Source organism: Pangasianodon hypophthalmus, chromosome 7 (genome assembly GCF_027358585.1).
Source record: "Pangasianodon hypophthalmus isolate fPanHyp1 chromosome 7, fPanHyp1.pri, whole genome shotgun sequence".
NCBI classification, from domain to species: domain Eukaryota; kingdom Metazoa; phylum Chordata; class Actinopteri; order Siluriformes; family Pangasiidae; genus Pangasianodon; species Pangasianodon hypophthalmus.
Window position 1 is genome coordinate 2,886,714 of NC_069716.1, and position 16,010 is coordinate 2,902,723.

Consider the following 16,010-nt stretch of genomic DNA (forward strand, 5'->3'; position numbering starts at 1 on the left):
CACACACACACACTCACACACACACACACACACACGTAATCAGGCTCATGTCACACACTGGCTTTTCTAGGTCGTTTAATTGGTGTAATTATTTCGACTTTCTGACTCGCCCAACAGAATGAAGACGCCTGATTCATCTGTTTTCTCTAATGAAGTGTGTGCGTGTGTGTGTGTGTGTGTGTGCACCAGTATTTAGTATTATTGGCTACGGAAATAAATGAAAATTGAAGATAAATGCAATATTTTAGGTTTTTATTGAAGGCAATTTATTTTATTTTCGCTCTTTTCAGATAAAAGCTGCTTCTTTTGGAAGAAAATATAGATAAAAAAAGAAAAGACAGAATAAAAGGTTAAAAAAGAAAAAAAAACAAAAATCAAAACAAAACGAATGAAAATAAATAAATAAATAATGAATAAATATAGGAAAAAAGAAAAAAAAACTGGACATAAGAAGAAAACAAAGACATCAAGAAAACAAAAAAACAAGAAAAGGCAAAGAAGAGAAACATAAAACAAACAAAAAAAAAATCATAAGAAAAAGGAATGACAAAAAATAAATTTGTCCCCACTCCCCCACACAAGATAACACACACACACACACACACACACACACACAGAGTGCACATCTACTTGTGTGTCTATAATGCTTTATCTGGGAACATTTGTGTCAGCACAGTTCAGCTGTTAGTCAGTGTGTGTGTGTGTGTGTGTGTGTGTGTGTGTGTGTGTGTGTGTGAATTGAACTTTTTGTTCATACAGTATTTTTACTTTGAAATGCTCTTCAGTTTAGATGTTTATCAGTTAATATGTCCGAGAGATTGACAAGGCTGCACACAAATAATAGTTACACAGGCACACGTGTGTGCGCGTGTGTGTGTGTGTGCACATACACGTGTGGGTGAGTGTTTTTTTTTTCCCTGTTTTTCAATTCGAGGGTGCATGTCAAGGCTGCATGCTGAAAAGCAGAAATGTTTTCACAAGAAATGTTATTTTCATAATCGGGCATCTTTTGACTTTTCACTTTCCTTCGTCGTTTATTGATTTTTGTCTCAACCCTGTCAAACGGATTTGTAGCACGATGATTGTTGATTAAAACATGAAAAATACAGACTTTAAGAAAAGAAATGTCATTCTAAAGCTGGCTAGATTTTGGTCAGAAAATCTTTTATATATCTTTTGAGGAAAGGGAAGAGCAGTGACTACACAATAAAAAATACTTGTGTTTGCAGCGACTTAAAAAAAATCTGTTTTACAAATGAACAGTGTAAATAACTGGAATGTCTTATTAATGTTTTGCTCCAGTGTTTGAAAGTTTGAAAAATAAAAACCACAAGAAAAAAGTACATGAAACTAAACTATTATTAGATTGTTTCACCTCGATAAGTTCTCCTAATCGACACTAAAACATTCTTAAATCCTACTTCCAAACCAGCTAACGGGAACTTCGAAGGAATTCCTGAACTTAGAGGAAAGGTGAAGTTTACGCAGTGGAGAGAACAAAACCATTAGCATGTTAGCATTAGCATGTGAGCTGACTGGATCTCTTGCTAGCTCAACAATCACTCTAGTCATTCACACACAAACTAGAAGATACATTTTTAAAAGCTCGTGGCCGTTAAATATTTTAAAAGCACATGGACTTACTCATGCTGTTTGATCAACACTGATCAAACACCACCAGCAGCGGCAGCCATTTTGTATTGATTGTGATATAGGAGTTTTCTAGATTTAGCCCTATGTTCGCCGTAAGCTATTGCAGGTTTAGGACATGCTTTTAGAGTTAAGATTTTGTTTAATATCCAGCCCCAGATCTATATACATACCAACAGAGTGAGAAATCTAGCGACTAGCAAGACACACCTGCTTTTAAAGATTCATAACTGGTCCACAAACTGTGTTTTGCTAGTTAGCTCAGTATCTCTAGTTTCATTTGATCTCTAAAGATTCAATGACTGTGAAGCATTGTCTTCATAGCATTAAAGATGAACAACATAATGCGAGCATGAATTCAGATGTTTAAAAGTAGATTTCATATAACTGGAACATAAATTTAACATTTGCTTGAGGCTCTGTGGAAAAACCAGGATTTTTTTTTTTTCAGTGTTATTATGCTTTCTGGCCTCTAGGGGGCTCTGATCTGACATATTTCAGATATCAAATCAACATTGTTTACTAGAGAAAAAAATATCTAAAATGTCTCATTTTCCTTCTATATATATATATATATATATATATATATATATATATATATATAAATAGAATTTTCATGTCTATTTCACATTATTATTCTCTATATTTTGTGTCTATGCTTCAGGTTTCATGATTTCTCTTTGTTTTTCACCTTTTTTTTCTCTGAAAATGGGAAACTTTCCAAGTCACTTCCCAGTAATGGCCAGCAGGGGGCGATAAGAGCGAAGGTGAAGATGGTTCTAAAGGCAGCAGAGAAGTTCATTTTCAAAAATATATTGGTGTAGACATGTTTGTGTGTTCATTATACTACATTAGCTTATAACTGCAATAATACACACACACACACACACACACACACACACACACACACACACACCTATATGCATCCTCTCACACATACATGCAGATCAGAAGTCACCCATATAGAGGAGAAGAATATTCCATAACAGGTCCAACTTCTTTTTATTTTAACATAAACCGAGCTTGACACAATACATCAAGAATACACCATTATAAATACGAAACCCCGACATGCTTCCCTCCCCATAACACAATAATCTCAATATACTTATATTATATATGTAACAATAACATAAAAATGTGTTTTTTTGTTTTCATAAATAGGACTATTTACATTGGCATGTCAGCCTTGATTATTTTCTCAACATGCGTTCAAAATATAAAAATAAAAATCTGATTGCTTACGTTTATGTACATGGCGTTTTTTTTTATAAATATAAAGACTACAAATTGTATTTTTGAAATACAAAGATAAATACACTCACATTGTGTACACTGTGTCCCCCAAAAAAAAACAAGGAAATCCATACATCATTTGGATAATTAGCATTCACAAAACACGTGACGTCAGAAATGCAACTTTAAGGACAATTGCAGGTCTCCGATTTTTTTTTTGTTTGTTTTAAATACCACTTTTCGCGCATTGCGTGTTTAATTTATGTTCAGCGGTATCTGTTTCTAGCTTTGCCGCACGTCCTGTAGAAGTTTGTTAATCTCTGCGACAAGCTCGCTGGCGTCCATGATCTCGCTGCGGCTCTCGCAACGTTTGCCATGCAGCACCGACTCCAGCTCATCCTCTTCGTGGTTTTCTGGAATCTCCTCCATTGCCGGCAGCCATTTTGAACAGGAAGCTGACATGGATAGAGGTGCAGCAAGAGGCGGAGCCGCCAGTGAGGTAGACATGTGACTGGCGGGCGCGTGGCCGTGACCTGGGTTCTGGAAATGCGTGTTGGCGGCCCAGGCTGCTACGCCATGCTGATAGGCCGAGGCGGCATTCGCTTTACCTGGCAGGTGACCCTTCCTCCGTTCAAGTGACCCCGTCCCCACAGGCACTCTCTCTGTCTCATTGGTCTCAGTGTAGGCATCCAGTGATGAGGGGAGGAGCCTCTGGAAAACACTGTTCATCTCTGAGAGAAGAGATGTGGTCCCGCAAAGGTCCTCTCCTTTCTCTGCTTCGCCCTCTTGCCCTTCCTCTTCCTCGCTCTCTTTACCGAAAGTAGAGAAGCTTTTCTTCTTCAGGGTGGACTCTCCTGATTGGGTAGTTTCAGGGGCGGGAGCCTGCTGAGGATCCTCACCTGGAATGTAAAGGTTGCTTCGGTAATCGGCTGTAGCCTGTGAGGTCAGTGGGGGCATCCAGCACTGATCGGAATGGCCCAGGACGCGACACTCTTCCGTACACAGCTTCATCGCTAAACGCACCACAAACAGAAAACAAACAATTCACGTTAGCTTGTTTTGTTAACTATTTTGTTAATCTGATTAAGGGTCCTCTGATGAAAAGTACGGCACATTTGAACATAGCCGCCTTTGTGTGAGGCTCGTCTTTTTTGAGAGATGAAATGATTCAGATAATAGCTAATGCGCCGTGTTTTTCCCGCCGCCTCTGAACTCCATTTAATTCTCTGAGTGCACTCACTAGCACAAAATGCGTAAAACCTGGAACACCAAATTAATTCAGCCTCTTAACCATTCAAATAAGTCTGTTTACAGCCGAACAATGGAATAAAAGCTCTCCCGCTCTGGCTGTCTCTCTTTCTGTCTTTCTCTTTCACTCTCTTGCTCACTTTCCTCACCATCCCTTCTAAAGAATATATAATTCAAATCAAATATGGCAAATTATAACCTTCATTAAACATGCACGCTGTTGCCCCGTCACATCCCAGGGACTTCATTATGGGCCCATTAGCTTTGAAAGGGCCATTTATAATACATCTTAGAGCTAATAAAAACAAAATCTGGTGCATTTGCGAAACCTCAGTGAGGCATTGATTTGGGTCCCACTCACATGAAAGGAGAGAAGCAAAGATTAAACTAGGTAGATTTACAGAAAAAAGGAGCTTTTTCAAAGGCACAAAACTCATTCTCAAAATCAGCCTGCTAATTAAGGTTCATCCATAACTGTGTTTCAGATCCAGGCACCTATTTTGCCAAGAAAAAAAATCACAGTTATCAATGAAACATCAGAATAATAAGTTGTTTGTAGAGTGTAATTAAAGAGATGGGGTGTGACAGAAAAGCGCTCACCCTGTCGTCAGGAATTCATGATTTTGAATCTCAATGATCCCACAGCCATCTGTGAAATTGGCCATGTTCTCTTGGTGGGAGGGATGGCACTACTCTGTTCTGTAAATCAGAGCTTCACTAGCCAATCTTGGCTGTCTTTGCAATCATGTATATGAAATAAGGCAGTAAGCATCTCCTCTGAGTGTGTTCAGCTGCCCTGTAACATGAGCAGCAGTTCGAAAAGATACTGTGGCCAGCTTTACAAGCCTTGTGACCAAATTGGGAGAAACTGGGGTAAATATCCATAAAAATATGTGTCTCCATGTGAAATGAAGTCCATGCTAGGTGGGAAATGCTGTCTCTGCTATTAAATGGCTTACAAGTCGGCCAACAGCTAAAGTGTCCTCGAACTAAAGAGTGGAAGAGATATTTAAATGGTGCAAGAACAACTCCTCATTCTTTACCTGGGTGTGGTCGGTGCTGTCCATCAGGAGTGAAGACCTCACCGAATCCCTCTCCCAGCAATGGAGACTCTCTTCCCATCTCACAGTCACTGTCTCCGGCCTCACTGTCCCCTCGGCCACTGTCCTTCAGGCTGAACTTATCCATCTCATTCAGCGCATACCTGAAAACCGATAAGTCAGATTTATACAGATTTCTTGTTTTGTAAGCATCCCATTCAAGTGAATGATGCATGCATGTCACTATTACAAAAGGTTATGTAATGCAATGCAAGGCTATGAACTTTTATTTAACTCTTTTCAGCCTCCATGACAAAGCAGCAAACAATAAATCGATTCATATGAAGCAGATGACTGCATATGAAAAAAATGCTCTTTTGCGTTCAACAAGATGGAGGCAGCAATTTAGAGTTGAGCACTTTCGCTTCCCCAGGTTCTCTGAGCTCTGAGCTCTCTAATGCCCAGTCTCGAACCTGGGGAGACTCTCTAAGCACAACGGGCTGAAAGGCGATTGGTTACCTGTAGCTCCGAGTGTATTTGTTGCCACGGAAACTCGGTCTGGGTTGGTACTGGCCCTGATGAAGTATGGACAGAAGCTGTGAGACTTGCTATAGCCGAACAGGAAGAAAAGAAAAAAAAAGGGGGGAGGGGGCAAACAAAAAACATGGAAACGAAAAATGAGTAATGGTGGACCAGACAGCAATGCAACACACAGCAGGGGGAGGAATGAACAAGGGATCATGCCTTATGGATGGGTTAATGGATGGAAAAAAATGAAAATACTCTATGCAGATACAAATAAAAATGTACAATGGTATACTCATAGCAACAAAAATTATAAGGTTTCAATACACATATAACAGTTTAAAAGCAAAATACATACAATGTTAATCTTACATTTTTGTAGAACGTAGGTTAGATATACATTAGTATATGTGTGATGAGTTATTCGAGTAGTTATTTATTATACACACACACAGACTCTTACCTCCACAGGTGGTGTGGCATGAGCAAGCTCCAAAGCGAAGTTTTCTGGCACATGATTGGAGGAGATGGTGACAAGGCTGTTGAGTGACTGACGGCTGTGGTGGCTGTGCCTGCTGTCAGGTGCCGGAGACCCTGAAGGTGAGCGTGGATGTGCCCTCACAGGCAGTGTTCCATTCACAGTGGGCACCAGTGTGATGTCACCCTTGTGGATCTGCCTGGCCGGTTTCTTGGGGTGGTTCTGGTAAGTGGACTCTGCCACACGGCAGTTGTATGAGTGGCGTGGGTCCTTCTGGTCTCTAGAGCAGCGTGTCGCAAACAAGACCATGACGAGCAGCAGCACACCGCAGATAGCGCCCAGAGAGATGATAATGATCATGGAGAGGTCAAGTGGGGCCTGGCTGCCAGAATCAGAAGGTAGGACAATGTGACTCTCGGAGTGGTCGCGTAACAGGATATGAAGAACGGCACGAGTGGAGAGACGGGTAGACGCCCCGCGGTCCTGAACCAACACAGCTAGGTCAAAACTCTCCCGTCCCAACGAATCCACACTTCCATTGGTCCTGAGCTCGCACCTTCGCGGTTCCATCAAGAACAACCCCTCTTCGTTTCCTCCCACAATGGAGCACGTCACTTCTCCATTGGCTCCTGCATCCCGATCGCTGGTCTTGATGGCCGTCACCAAGCGCCCAGGTTCGGCCTGCCTCCAAAGTGGCACATCGGCTGTGTGGTTGCTGAGTGCTGGTGCCACAATGATTGGCGCATTGTCATTCTCATCTAGAACAGTCAGGATGACAGTGGCATTGGCACTGAGTGAGGCCCCGCCTCCACCATCCTGCGCTTGAACTGTGAACGCCAAGCGGCCCACTTCCTCACGATCGAAGCTCCTCAGCGCATACACGGCACCATTGGACGGGTCGATGGTCACATAGGTGGAGATGGAGCTCCCCTGAACTGTGCTTTCCAGGATAGAGTAGGTCACCTGACCATTGGTGCCCAGATCTGGATCAGTGGCTGACACCGAGGTGAGATATGCACCAGGTGAATTGTTCTCAGACTTGAAGATCTCATAGCGGCTCTTCTCAAAGCGAGGTGGGTTGTCGTTCTCATCCTGCACTTGCACTGTGAAATGTTTGATGGTAGAGAGGCTAGGAGAACCTCTGTCTTCTGCGATCACCGTCAGGCTGTATTCAGAACGCTTCTCACGGTCTAGAGACACATTGGTCAGGATCATGTAGTTGTTCTCATAGGTTTTCTGCAGCCGGAAGTGGCCGTGGCCATGCAGTTTGCATGTCACTTCTCCATTCAGACCAGAGTCACTGTCATCCACACGCACCAATGCGATGAAGGTGTCTACTGGTGCTGCCTCTGAGATGTAGGCCACCTCCTCCTTCCCCTGCGTCATCAGGTTGATATTAATTTTAGGCTTATTGTCATTTACATCCACCACTTTAACAATGATCTTGCAGTGGCCCGGAATTGAGTTAGGCCCCATGTCCTGCGCTTGGACATCAAGCTCGTAGGACGATGTAGTCTCATAATCTACCTTCTTGATTAAAGTGATTTGTCCATTTTCAGGGTCAATCTTGAATGTCTCAAGAATCTTGAGTGACACATGGCTGCTGAAGGAGTAGATGATCTTGCCATTGGTGCCTTCATCTGGGTCTGTGGCATTCAAATCCACCAGCAGTGTTCCAGGTGGAGAGTTTTCCGGAAGGCTGACGGAATAGGCCTGCTGTTCAAACACTGGGCTGTTGTCATTGGAGTCCAGAACATTGATTTTGAGAAGTGTGGACCCAGACCGTGGCGGCGAGCCTGAATCAGCTGCACTGAGGAGAAGTTGGAAGCTCGACTGGGTCTCCCTGTCCAGCTCTCGTACAACAACCAGGTCAGCGTAACGGGCACCATCGGTACGAGTGCGGACATCAATGCGGAAGAAGCCATTTCGCTCAAGTGAGTATGCATGCAGCGCGTTGTCACCCACATCCGGGTCTGAAGCGGCGTCCAATGGCAGGCGCGTTCCCACGGCTGCGCTCTCTGAAATCTCCACAGGCACAACTGACCGGCCAAACCGGGGCGGGTGGTCATTCACATCAAGCACCTCAACCTGGACACGGAAGAGTTGCAGGTGCTCAGCGGGCAGAGTGACCACATCAAATTCGAGCGTGCAGTTCGGGTGGCTGCCGCACAGCGCCTCTCGGTCAATCCGCGAGCCCACACTGATCTCACCATCCTCCTCGCGCACGGCGATCAGCGGCGCGCTGCCGCCTGCGTGCATAGCGCGAAAGCGCGGCGACACCGAGCTCGGTAAACGCGCCAGTGCTGCCGCCGCGTCCTCCCGCAGCCTGCCGATCACGGTGCCAACGCGCTGCTCCTCCAGAACTTTGTACTTCAGAGTCTTACCGGGAGGATCGCGCGTCACCGCCGCCGCCGGTGTGACCAAAAACGCAAGATGCAGGAGCGCGAGGAGGGTCAGTGCTGTGGCTCCGGTGCGAGTCTTCATCTGTTCCATTTTGAATCTTTCCAGAAAAAAAAAAGTCGTAATTCCAACAGAGTTGCGGTGGATCTGTAGTGTTACTTCCTCTTAAAACCGGAGCATGTTAAATCCTCGCGTAAAGTCCCCGTGCAGCCGTTCTGCATCGATCAGATCAGGTCAGAACTGATAGTGTATAAAATAAATAAATAAATAAAAGTAAAACCGGGAACTCCCGTTTTTTTTTCCCCCTCAGCGCTTAACTATTCCTCGGAGAAGACATCAGGACCCAGCGATGCAGCGCTGCAACCCCGACTGCTAATACTACACACTACACACGGACACTTTCTTCCAGAGTGAGAAACTGTGCCTTCTGTGTGTGTGTGTGTGTGTGTGTGTGCGCGAGCGCGCGCCCGTGTGTGTGTCTGTGTGCGTCTGTGGGAGGCGCCTTGGAGAGTGTGTGTGCGCTCTTACGCGCCCTCTCGCCGTCTGCGACTCTGGCGCTCAGACTGCAGCTCTGAAAAGCACATACAAAAGCGCGCACACACACACTAACCCCCACCCCTCTCCCTCTCTCTCACACACACACACACACACACACACTCACTTTCCCCCAAACCCCCTCAAACTCAGCCTTCCCCCCACCATAAAGAGAAAAAAGAAAGAAAGAAAGAAGGAAAGAAAGAAAAAATGGAGAAGTGTGCCACTACAATAAAGCTAGGCTGTAACAGTGCCATGCTTATATATCTTTCAAGAACATGTTCCAAAAAAGCTTTCTCTTTAGACGAAATGCACCATTTTTTTTCTTTTTGCCATACACATTGTGTGTGTGTGTGTGTGTGTGTGTGTGTGTGTTTTTTCATGAAACACGAAGCGGCCTGTTTACAATCTTAGGTCATAAATGGACTTTATGAGGTTGGTGACAATGAGGCTTTGAGTTAAGTAGAGCTGCTGCATTAAACACACACATTACTGCTGCGTTCCCTTTTACAGTGCGTTTTATAGATTGTTATAAATGTTCAGAAATGATGAGCTAACTTTAGAGTATCCACACATACACACAGACACACACACACACTTTGTCTTACTATGAGCGTGGAGAATCAGTGATGAAAAGGATTCACCCGAAACCCCCAGCACTGAATGAATGCTCTTCCTTGCAAGGGTCACGCTGCTGAGCATCTGCCTGATCTTTCTGAATTTTGCACTCTTAATCATCTCGGGTCCTTCGTAACATTTTATACTACACTGCAAAATCTGGCTAATGTTTATATACACCCAATTTGACAGATCATTCAGTGCTGTAAGAGTTAAATGTCCCAAAAACCAAGAGGAACTGGGGAGAAACAATCAATCATCTGGAGAAAGTTCCAGACATTCAAAAAAAATTCAAATGAAATGCTAAAATAAATAAAGTTATAGCATATAGGTCTGGTGATTGATTGGCTAAGTAATTCATTAGCCAATTAAAACTTTTTTTGGGTGAAATATATTTATGGATTATCAAAACTGAACTATCAAAGTAGGTTAAAGGCAAAATTTTGTCCCAGGAAAGGCCAAAGAGTCCAATGAAGACATTACACTCCAAACATCCTGTTTTCAAACTCATCCAGCTCTGAGGTGACCCTGCTAAAGAAAATGGGGTACTTTCACAATTTGACATCCACATTTAGTGGATGCTGATAAATTGCCCAGATAAATTTTACAGGATGCTATATGATAGATTTAAGGACATAAGGAAACATATGATGTAGGCTGTACTGTGATTTTGGGGGTTTTTGGGGGTTGGGGGTTGGGGGGTTGGGGGGGTACACCATCTGGAGCAATGTGAGGCAATGCAGCTCGGACCAAAAACCATCTGTATTTTAACATCCAGACATTAGACAGACAGAAATATGTGACACATTTTTTCGTGAACAGATATTTTATATAAATTGTTCTTAAGTGCAATGGAGTTAATCATTTATGTAAACGTTGTAGTTCGGTATAATTTTTAATGTATAAATTGTTAAAGGCTCACAACCTGAATGGCACAATGGACTTTATTTTATTTTTATTTTTTATTTTTACTTTATTTATTTAGTTTGCTGAGGTGAACCAATAATAAATAAATAAATAAATAAATAAATAAATACAAAGTCAAACATGAAATGATTTTGGAGGAATCTTGTCCTTCAGTGGTTGGTGAAAAGCTGATCTTAGGCAGCTAGCTAGATTTTTATTTTATTTATTTTTAATACTATTTTAAAGGGAATATTGAGGCATGAGTATTTTTTTAATAGTTAACATTTATTTATTTATTTATTTATTTATTTATTTATTTATTTACAGAAATAAGGCCCTTGTGTTTTCTATTGGGTCGTTATTTTAAAGTGAACTTTCAGGATAAAATTTATCTAATCACTACAGGAAGTGTGATTCCTTTTCCTGTTCCCACGTCCTTTCACATTCCACCAACTTGTGAGTTAGTAAAAGAGTACAAGCCAAATATGAAGCAGATACACAGCTACATTTAAAAAAAAAAATAAATAAAAAGGTGCTGAATTTGGAGCTTATTCACACCAGTAGGGATTAAACTAGACAGCATGAGTGCAGCTATGGTGAAGTATTGTGGTTAATTGTTATTATTGTTCTAATTGGATGGTTTTAATGTAGCTCAGCAGGAAGTAAACAGTATTAACTGCACCGCAATTCACAACACCACACCATCAGCAGATGTTTAATTGCACTTGATAGTGTAGAGGGTAGCAAACGTAGCAAGGAGACTTCACAAATCAGTGTGTTAGCACACGTCCAACTGTTCCCTTTCCTCTCACCGGATATCATGTTTCACACGGTACTGCAGCTAGTGTGTTTTAAACTCCAAATTCAGGACAAAGATAAAATATGTGCTTCATATGTCCTCAGTTAACAAACAAACATGCTAACAAACATCCCCATTGCACAAGTCTACATTAAATCAAGTCTACATTAAATCAAGTCTACTTTAAATCAAGTCTACTTTATCAAGTCTACTTTAAATCAAGTCTACTTTATCAAGTCTACTTTAAATCAAGTCTACTTTATCAAGTCTACTTTAAATCAAGTCTACTTTATCGGCACAGCAGCTTCCACAATTAAAATGACAATAGATTAAAAGCAGAAAAGATAAGAGAATAAAAAAAACTATAGTAAAAGCAGTAAACAAAAAGAAAATAAATAATAAGTAGATTTTTTAAAAACAAAACATTTGAAAAGAATAAAACACATAATGATAAAAAATGTCGGATCCAGATCACAAGACCATAAAAATAAGTAAATAAACCAAAAATACAGTAAAAATGAATATATAATTATTAGCTCATACTGTATTTCTTACTTAAACAATAAAACTGTAAAAGAAAAACAAAATAATCAAAACAAATGTTTGAAGAATAACCATAAAATACTTTAAAATGAGTAAATAAAATTTAAAAAATACAAAAAAGAGCGATAAAAAAGAAGACATGTAATTACTAAATAGCATTACTTTTACCTTTACATATTTTATAAATATAAGTAAAACAAATATGCAGAAATTATTGAAGATTAAAACTGTAAAAATAAATAAGTAACAAATAAAATAAAAATAAATGCCTGAACGACAACCATAAAATTCCTTAAAATTTGTAAAATAATAATATTAGTAATAAAATAAAAACAGAAAAGAGGAATAATATAAAGCTAATTCATATTTCTTGTTAACTACAGCTAAAGCTAAGCGCTAAATCTGCTGCAAGCTATAAAAATTTGCACATTAATAAGATTTATATTGTGCTACATTTTGTAGAGTATTAATTACGGATGTTCTTCGTTAAGCCAATGTTATTGGTATAGCACCTTTAATAAAAAAAATGCCCCCGAAGCAGCTTCACAAAACAATAAAAACAGACAAGGTAAGTATGAATAAAACAGAAGGTATTGTAAATCATGTGTAGAAATGGTTGAACAACAATAAAACTCTAAAATATATAATGAAAATAAATGTCTGAACAACAAGACCATAAAAATAAGTAAATTAATTAAAAACAAATACAGTAAGCTCATATTTCTTGCTAATTACATAAGGGTAAGTGCATAAGTCTGGTGCAGGTAGTTAAGTTGTACAGAACTGCTCATAAATAAGATTTATATTGTGCTAAAATCTGGAGATAATTAAATAAGGACACTCTATTTAAAATTCCTCTCATACTCACGTGCCAAACTTTCCATCCACTGCATTTGGCACAGTCAGGGCGCGTGTTCAAGCATAATCAAGTTATCAATGGATTCGTGCACCCATTCTGTCTTACTCTCTGTCCATCACACACACACACACACACACACACACACACTCTAACCCATTTCCAATGTGTGAATCTTCACTCAAATGTAATGCCATTACAGCACTCTAATCCAATTTCATGCTCAAAGAAGTCCAAGTCTGCGTGTTTTATTAAACTAACACACACAAAGCCCGTGAAGATGTTTGATCGAGCGTGATCTGGTGTAAAATCTGTAAGGATTCAAACAAGGTTGGATTTCTTTGGATTGCATTCAATTGAGTCATACACTAGGGACAAACGAGGGATGCATCGATGCCATTTTTTTAAAACTGCGTACAAGTACTAGTATTTGTTTGTTTGTTTGTTTTTTTGGTACTCATCGATACTGATACCAAAGTGAGTAACTTACTTAGTGTTAAATAATCAGGAACGTCTCTTAGCTCTGTTTCACATGTGTGTTCATAAGCTTACACTACTAGCCTCGTTCTTTCGAAAGTTAGCGAGTTGATTTTAAATGAAGTGCATTCACTAGCTACATTAGTTAGCTTGGACGGAGTAGGACTCCTGTGGAAAAGAACGTGTCGTGTTTCACTTTCTGTTTTCGTTGCATGAGAATCCATCGTTGTCGATGAACGACAAGAACAACACATTCGCTAACTTTTTTTTCCCCACCTTGAACTCCTCATGCTCAGTTTTAGGTTTACCATATTTTATCAAGTTACTCGTAATATAGGAATTATTCCTCTTGATCTTTTCGGACAGTTTGCCATCTGCTTTGGTTTGATCGCTACCATTAATCGCGAAATACGTCCAGATTGCTGTCATTTCATGTCAATTAGCGTGATAGCATACACATACGCTACACTGCAAAAAATAAGTTTCATCTTAGCAAGTGAAAATATCTTGAATATAGTCAAAGTGATCTAATACGTCTTATTATAAGATTACAATCAACCAAATATGATTATTAAACCTATTTCTGGATATTTTTATTAATGTCAAGCTTGAAAATTTCTTACTCTTTTTATTTGCAGACAATTTTGCTTCTTTCTAGAAATAAATGCTAGAATTTAGCCAATAGAACAAAACTATTTCAAGCTTGAATTTGGTTAAAAATTGCTATAATTTGATAATAATTGTATTATTATTGGTTGTAATCTTGTAAAAGGAAATATCAGCTAATTTTGACTGTATTCAAGGTGTTTCTACTTGCTAAGATGCTAATAATTGTTTGCAGTGTATGCTTACATCATGTAGTATTATGTGGTATCAGATGTTGGTATCAGAGCATTTAGCATCAGTTATCGAAGCATCCCGAGTTCAAACCCCAATCCCGGTCCTAACCCTGACGCTAACTTTAGCGCTTGTTACTTTTTTATATCATTTATGTGTTTAGAAAGTGTGGGATTGTGTTGTTTTAATCTCACCACCAAACTCAAACGACTCAATCAAATGAAACATGGTACAGCGACTTCACAAATCAATTCCTCGTGAGATGTGTGACTGTTCCAACAATTCCCTTTCGGCGTCCACTGTTCCTCAGTAAAGACCTAAATTGGTGCAATACTAAACAGGCATCATGTCCTGTTCAAATAAATAGTTTTACAACACAGCTTAAAGTGGGCTAAGGGGTGAAACATGTGCACAGGTTTGGAAATCTGGCCCAGTCATATGTTCTGTCAGATGGCTTCCTTTAGAGAGTGTGTGCTCCTGAATCTGCCCCTCCTCCTTCATGGGAGAGTTAAACTTTGTCATTGAAATGAAAACGAGGGATCAGGGGCACAAAAGGAGCGCGGCAGGTGGGACGTAGCCGATCTGCACAAGGGGGACGTGTGGAACCCGGAGGGGGGTGAAATGGAGAGCAGGAGGAGGAGGAGGAGGAGGAGGAGGAGGGCCATTACAGCGGAATGCTCCAGATCACCAGTGGGGATTTGGGAAGGGGGAAATCTGGGGGGGTTGTTTGTAAAGGCACGCGAGCATCTGCCACTTGGGCCTCTTACTCTTCCCTCCTCCTCTTCGCAGAACAATCTCCATCCCTCCATCCCCCTCTTCTCACAAGCATTCTGCTTCGGTGCAGGGCGAGGGCGACTTTTCCGAGACCCCACACTCCTCAATGCTTTATTGTTATTCATCTGAACTTTTTTTTTTTTTTTTTTTGCAAGTCGGATTTATTGCATGCATATGGCACGTGTGCGCCCTGTATATTGCTTTTCATGTGAGAGGGCACATGGCTGATTTGATGTCGCCCCAATGTGATTAGACAAACCTTTGCAAATCTGTGCTTGTGAAAATTGTTTTATCGATATTGGGCATGGTGGAGGGCCCGGGAGTTTCATTTTCCTTCAGGCTGAGGAACAAGACATTTAAAAAAAAAGACAATAAATGTCCTGCTTTTAAATTTGAAATCACTCTCCTACATTACACTCCATTCACTTCAGATGACTATTATCAATATTTCAGTTCCGTTCATAAGATTTACACACATTTTATCGATCAGGATTTCTTCATATCAAACCAACCAGTTACGATCAGAGCAAATCAGCCGGTGTTTACTGAGTGCTTCTGTAGGAATTCATTGTGTTGATTGGTGATGAACTTTAAGTTTAAGCTACAGGAATGTCAGCATCTGGAGATTTCCTTTAGAAAGAGAAAAGGAGCTAAGCATAACCAATATTACACCACAGAACTATTGAATTCTTGATTCTGATTGGTCAGAAGGTGACCACAGCTTTAATAGTGTCCATTATTGAACGTCCACAAGGACTTGAATGATGGACGCTCCAAAAATGGTGTGTAATCATTGATATGGTGAAGAGATGTTTAGTTAACATTTAGGGAAGGAGTCTCCAGTGTCAGTGCTTCATAACATGTTTTTTTTTATCTTATTAACTTCTTAGAGAAAAAAGAGATGTTGTTGAGGAACTGTTTTGTGTAAGTGATAACAGGAACTAACTTGTTTCATGGGTGTTCCACAACATTAAACGTAATATAAATGGATAAAAAGTATGATGTTCTTAATTCATAAAAAATTTTAATTGTTGACACATTACTGTGGTGTAAGAGGACTAAAACACTTCAGGATGTTCTGTTATTGGA

At 40.4% G+C, this 16,010-nt stretch overlaps 1 protein-coding gene across 2 annotated transcripts; it reads right to left on the reverse strand.

The window, feature by feature from the left end:
• Positions 1-2,635: 2,635 nt before the first annotated feature.
• On the reverse strand, positions 2,636-9,132 carry pcdh18b (protocadherin 18b). 2 transcript variants are annotated; one of them, XM_026947448.3, is made up of 4 exons: positions 6,163-9,132; positions 5,694-5,749; positions 5,178-5,338; positions 2,636-3,899 (listed from the first exon to the last, which is right to left on the reverse strand). In XM_026947448.3, the coding sequence occupies exons 1-4, from the start codon at positions 8,668-8,670 to the stop codon at positions 3,169-3,171; spliced, it is 3,456 nt and encodes a 1,151-aa protein (XP_026803249.2). In that variant the 5' UTR covers positions 8,671-9,132; the 3' UTR covers positions 2,636-3,168. The 2 variants fall into 2 exon arrangements, with proteins under 2 accessions (XP_026803249.2, XP_026803248.2); XM_026947447.3 differs by having other exon boundaries at positions 5,694-5,782.
• Between the last annotated feature and the right edge of the window lie 6,878 nt (positions 9,133-16,010).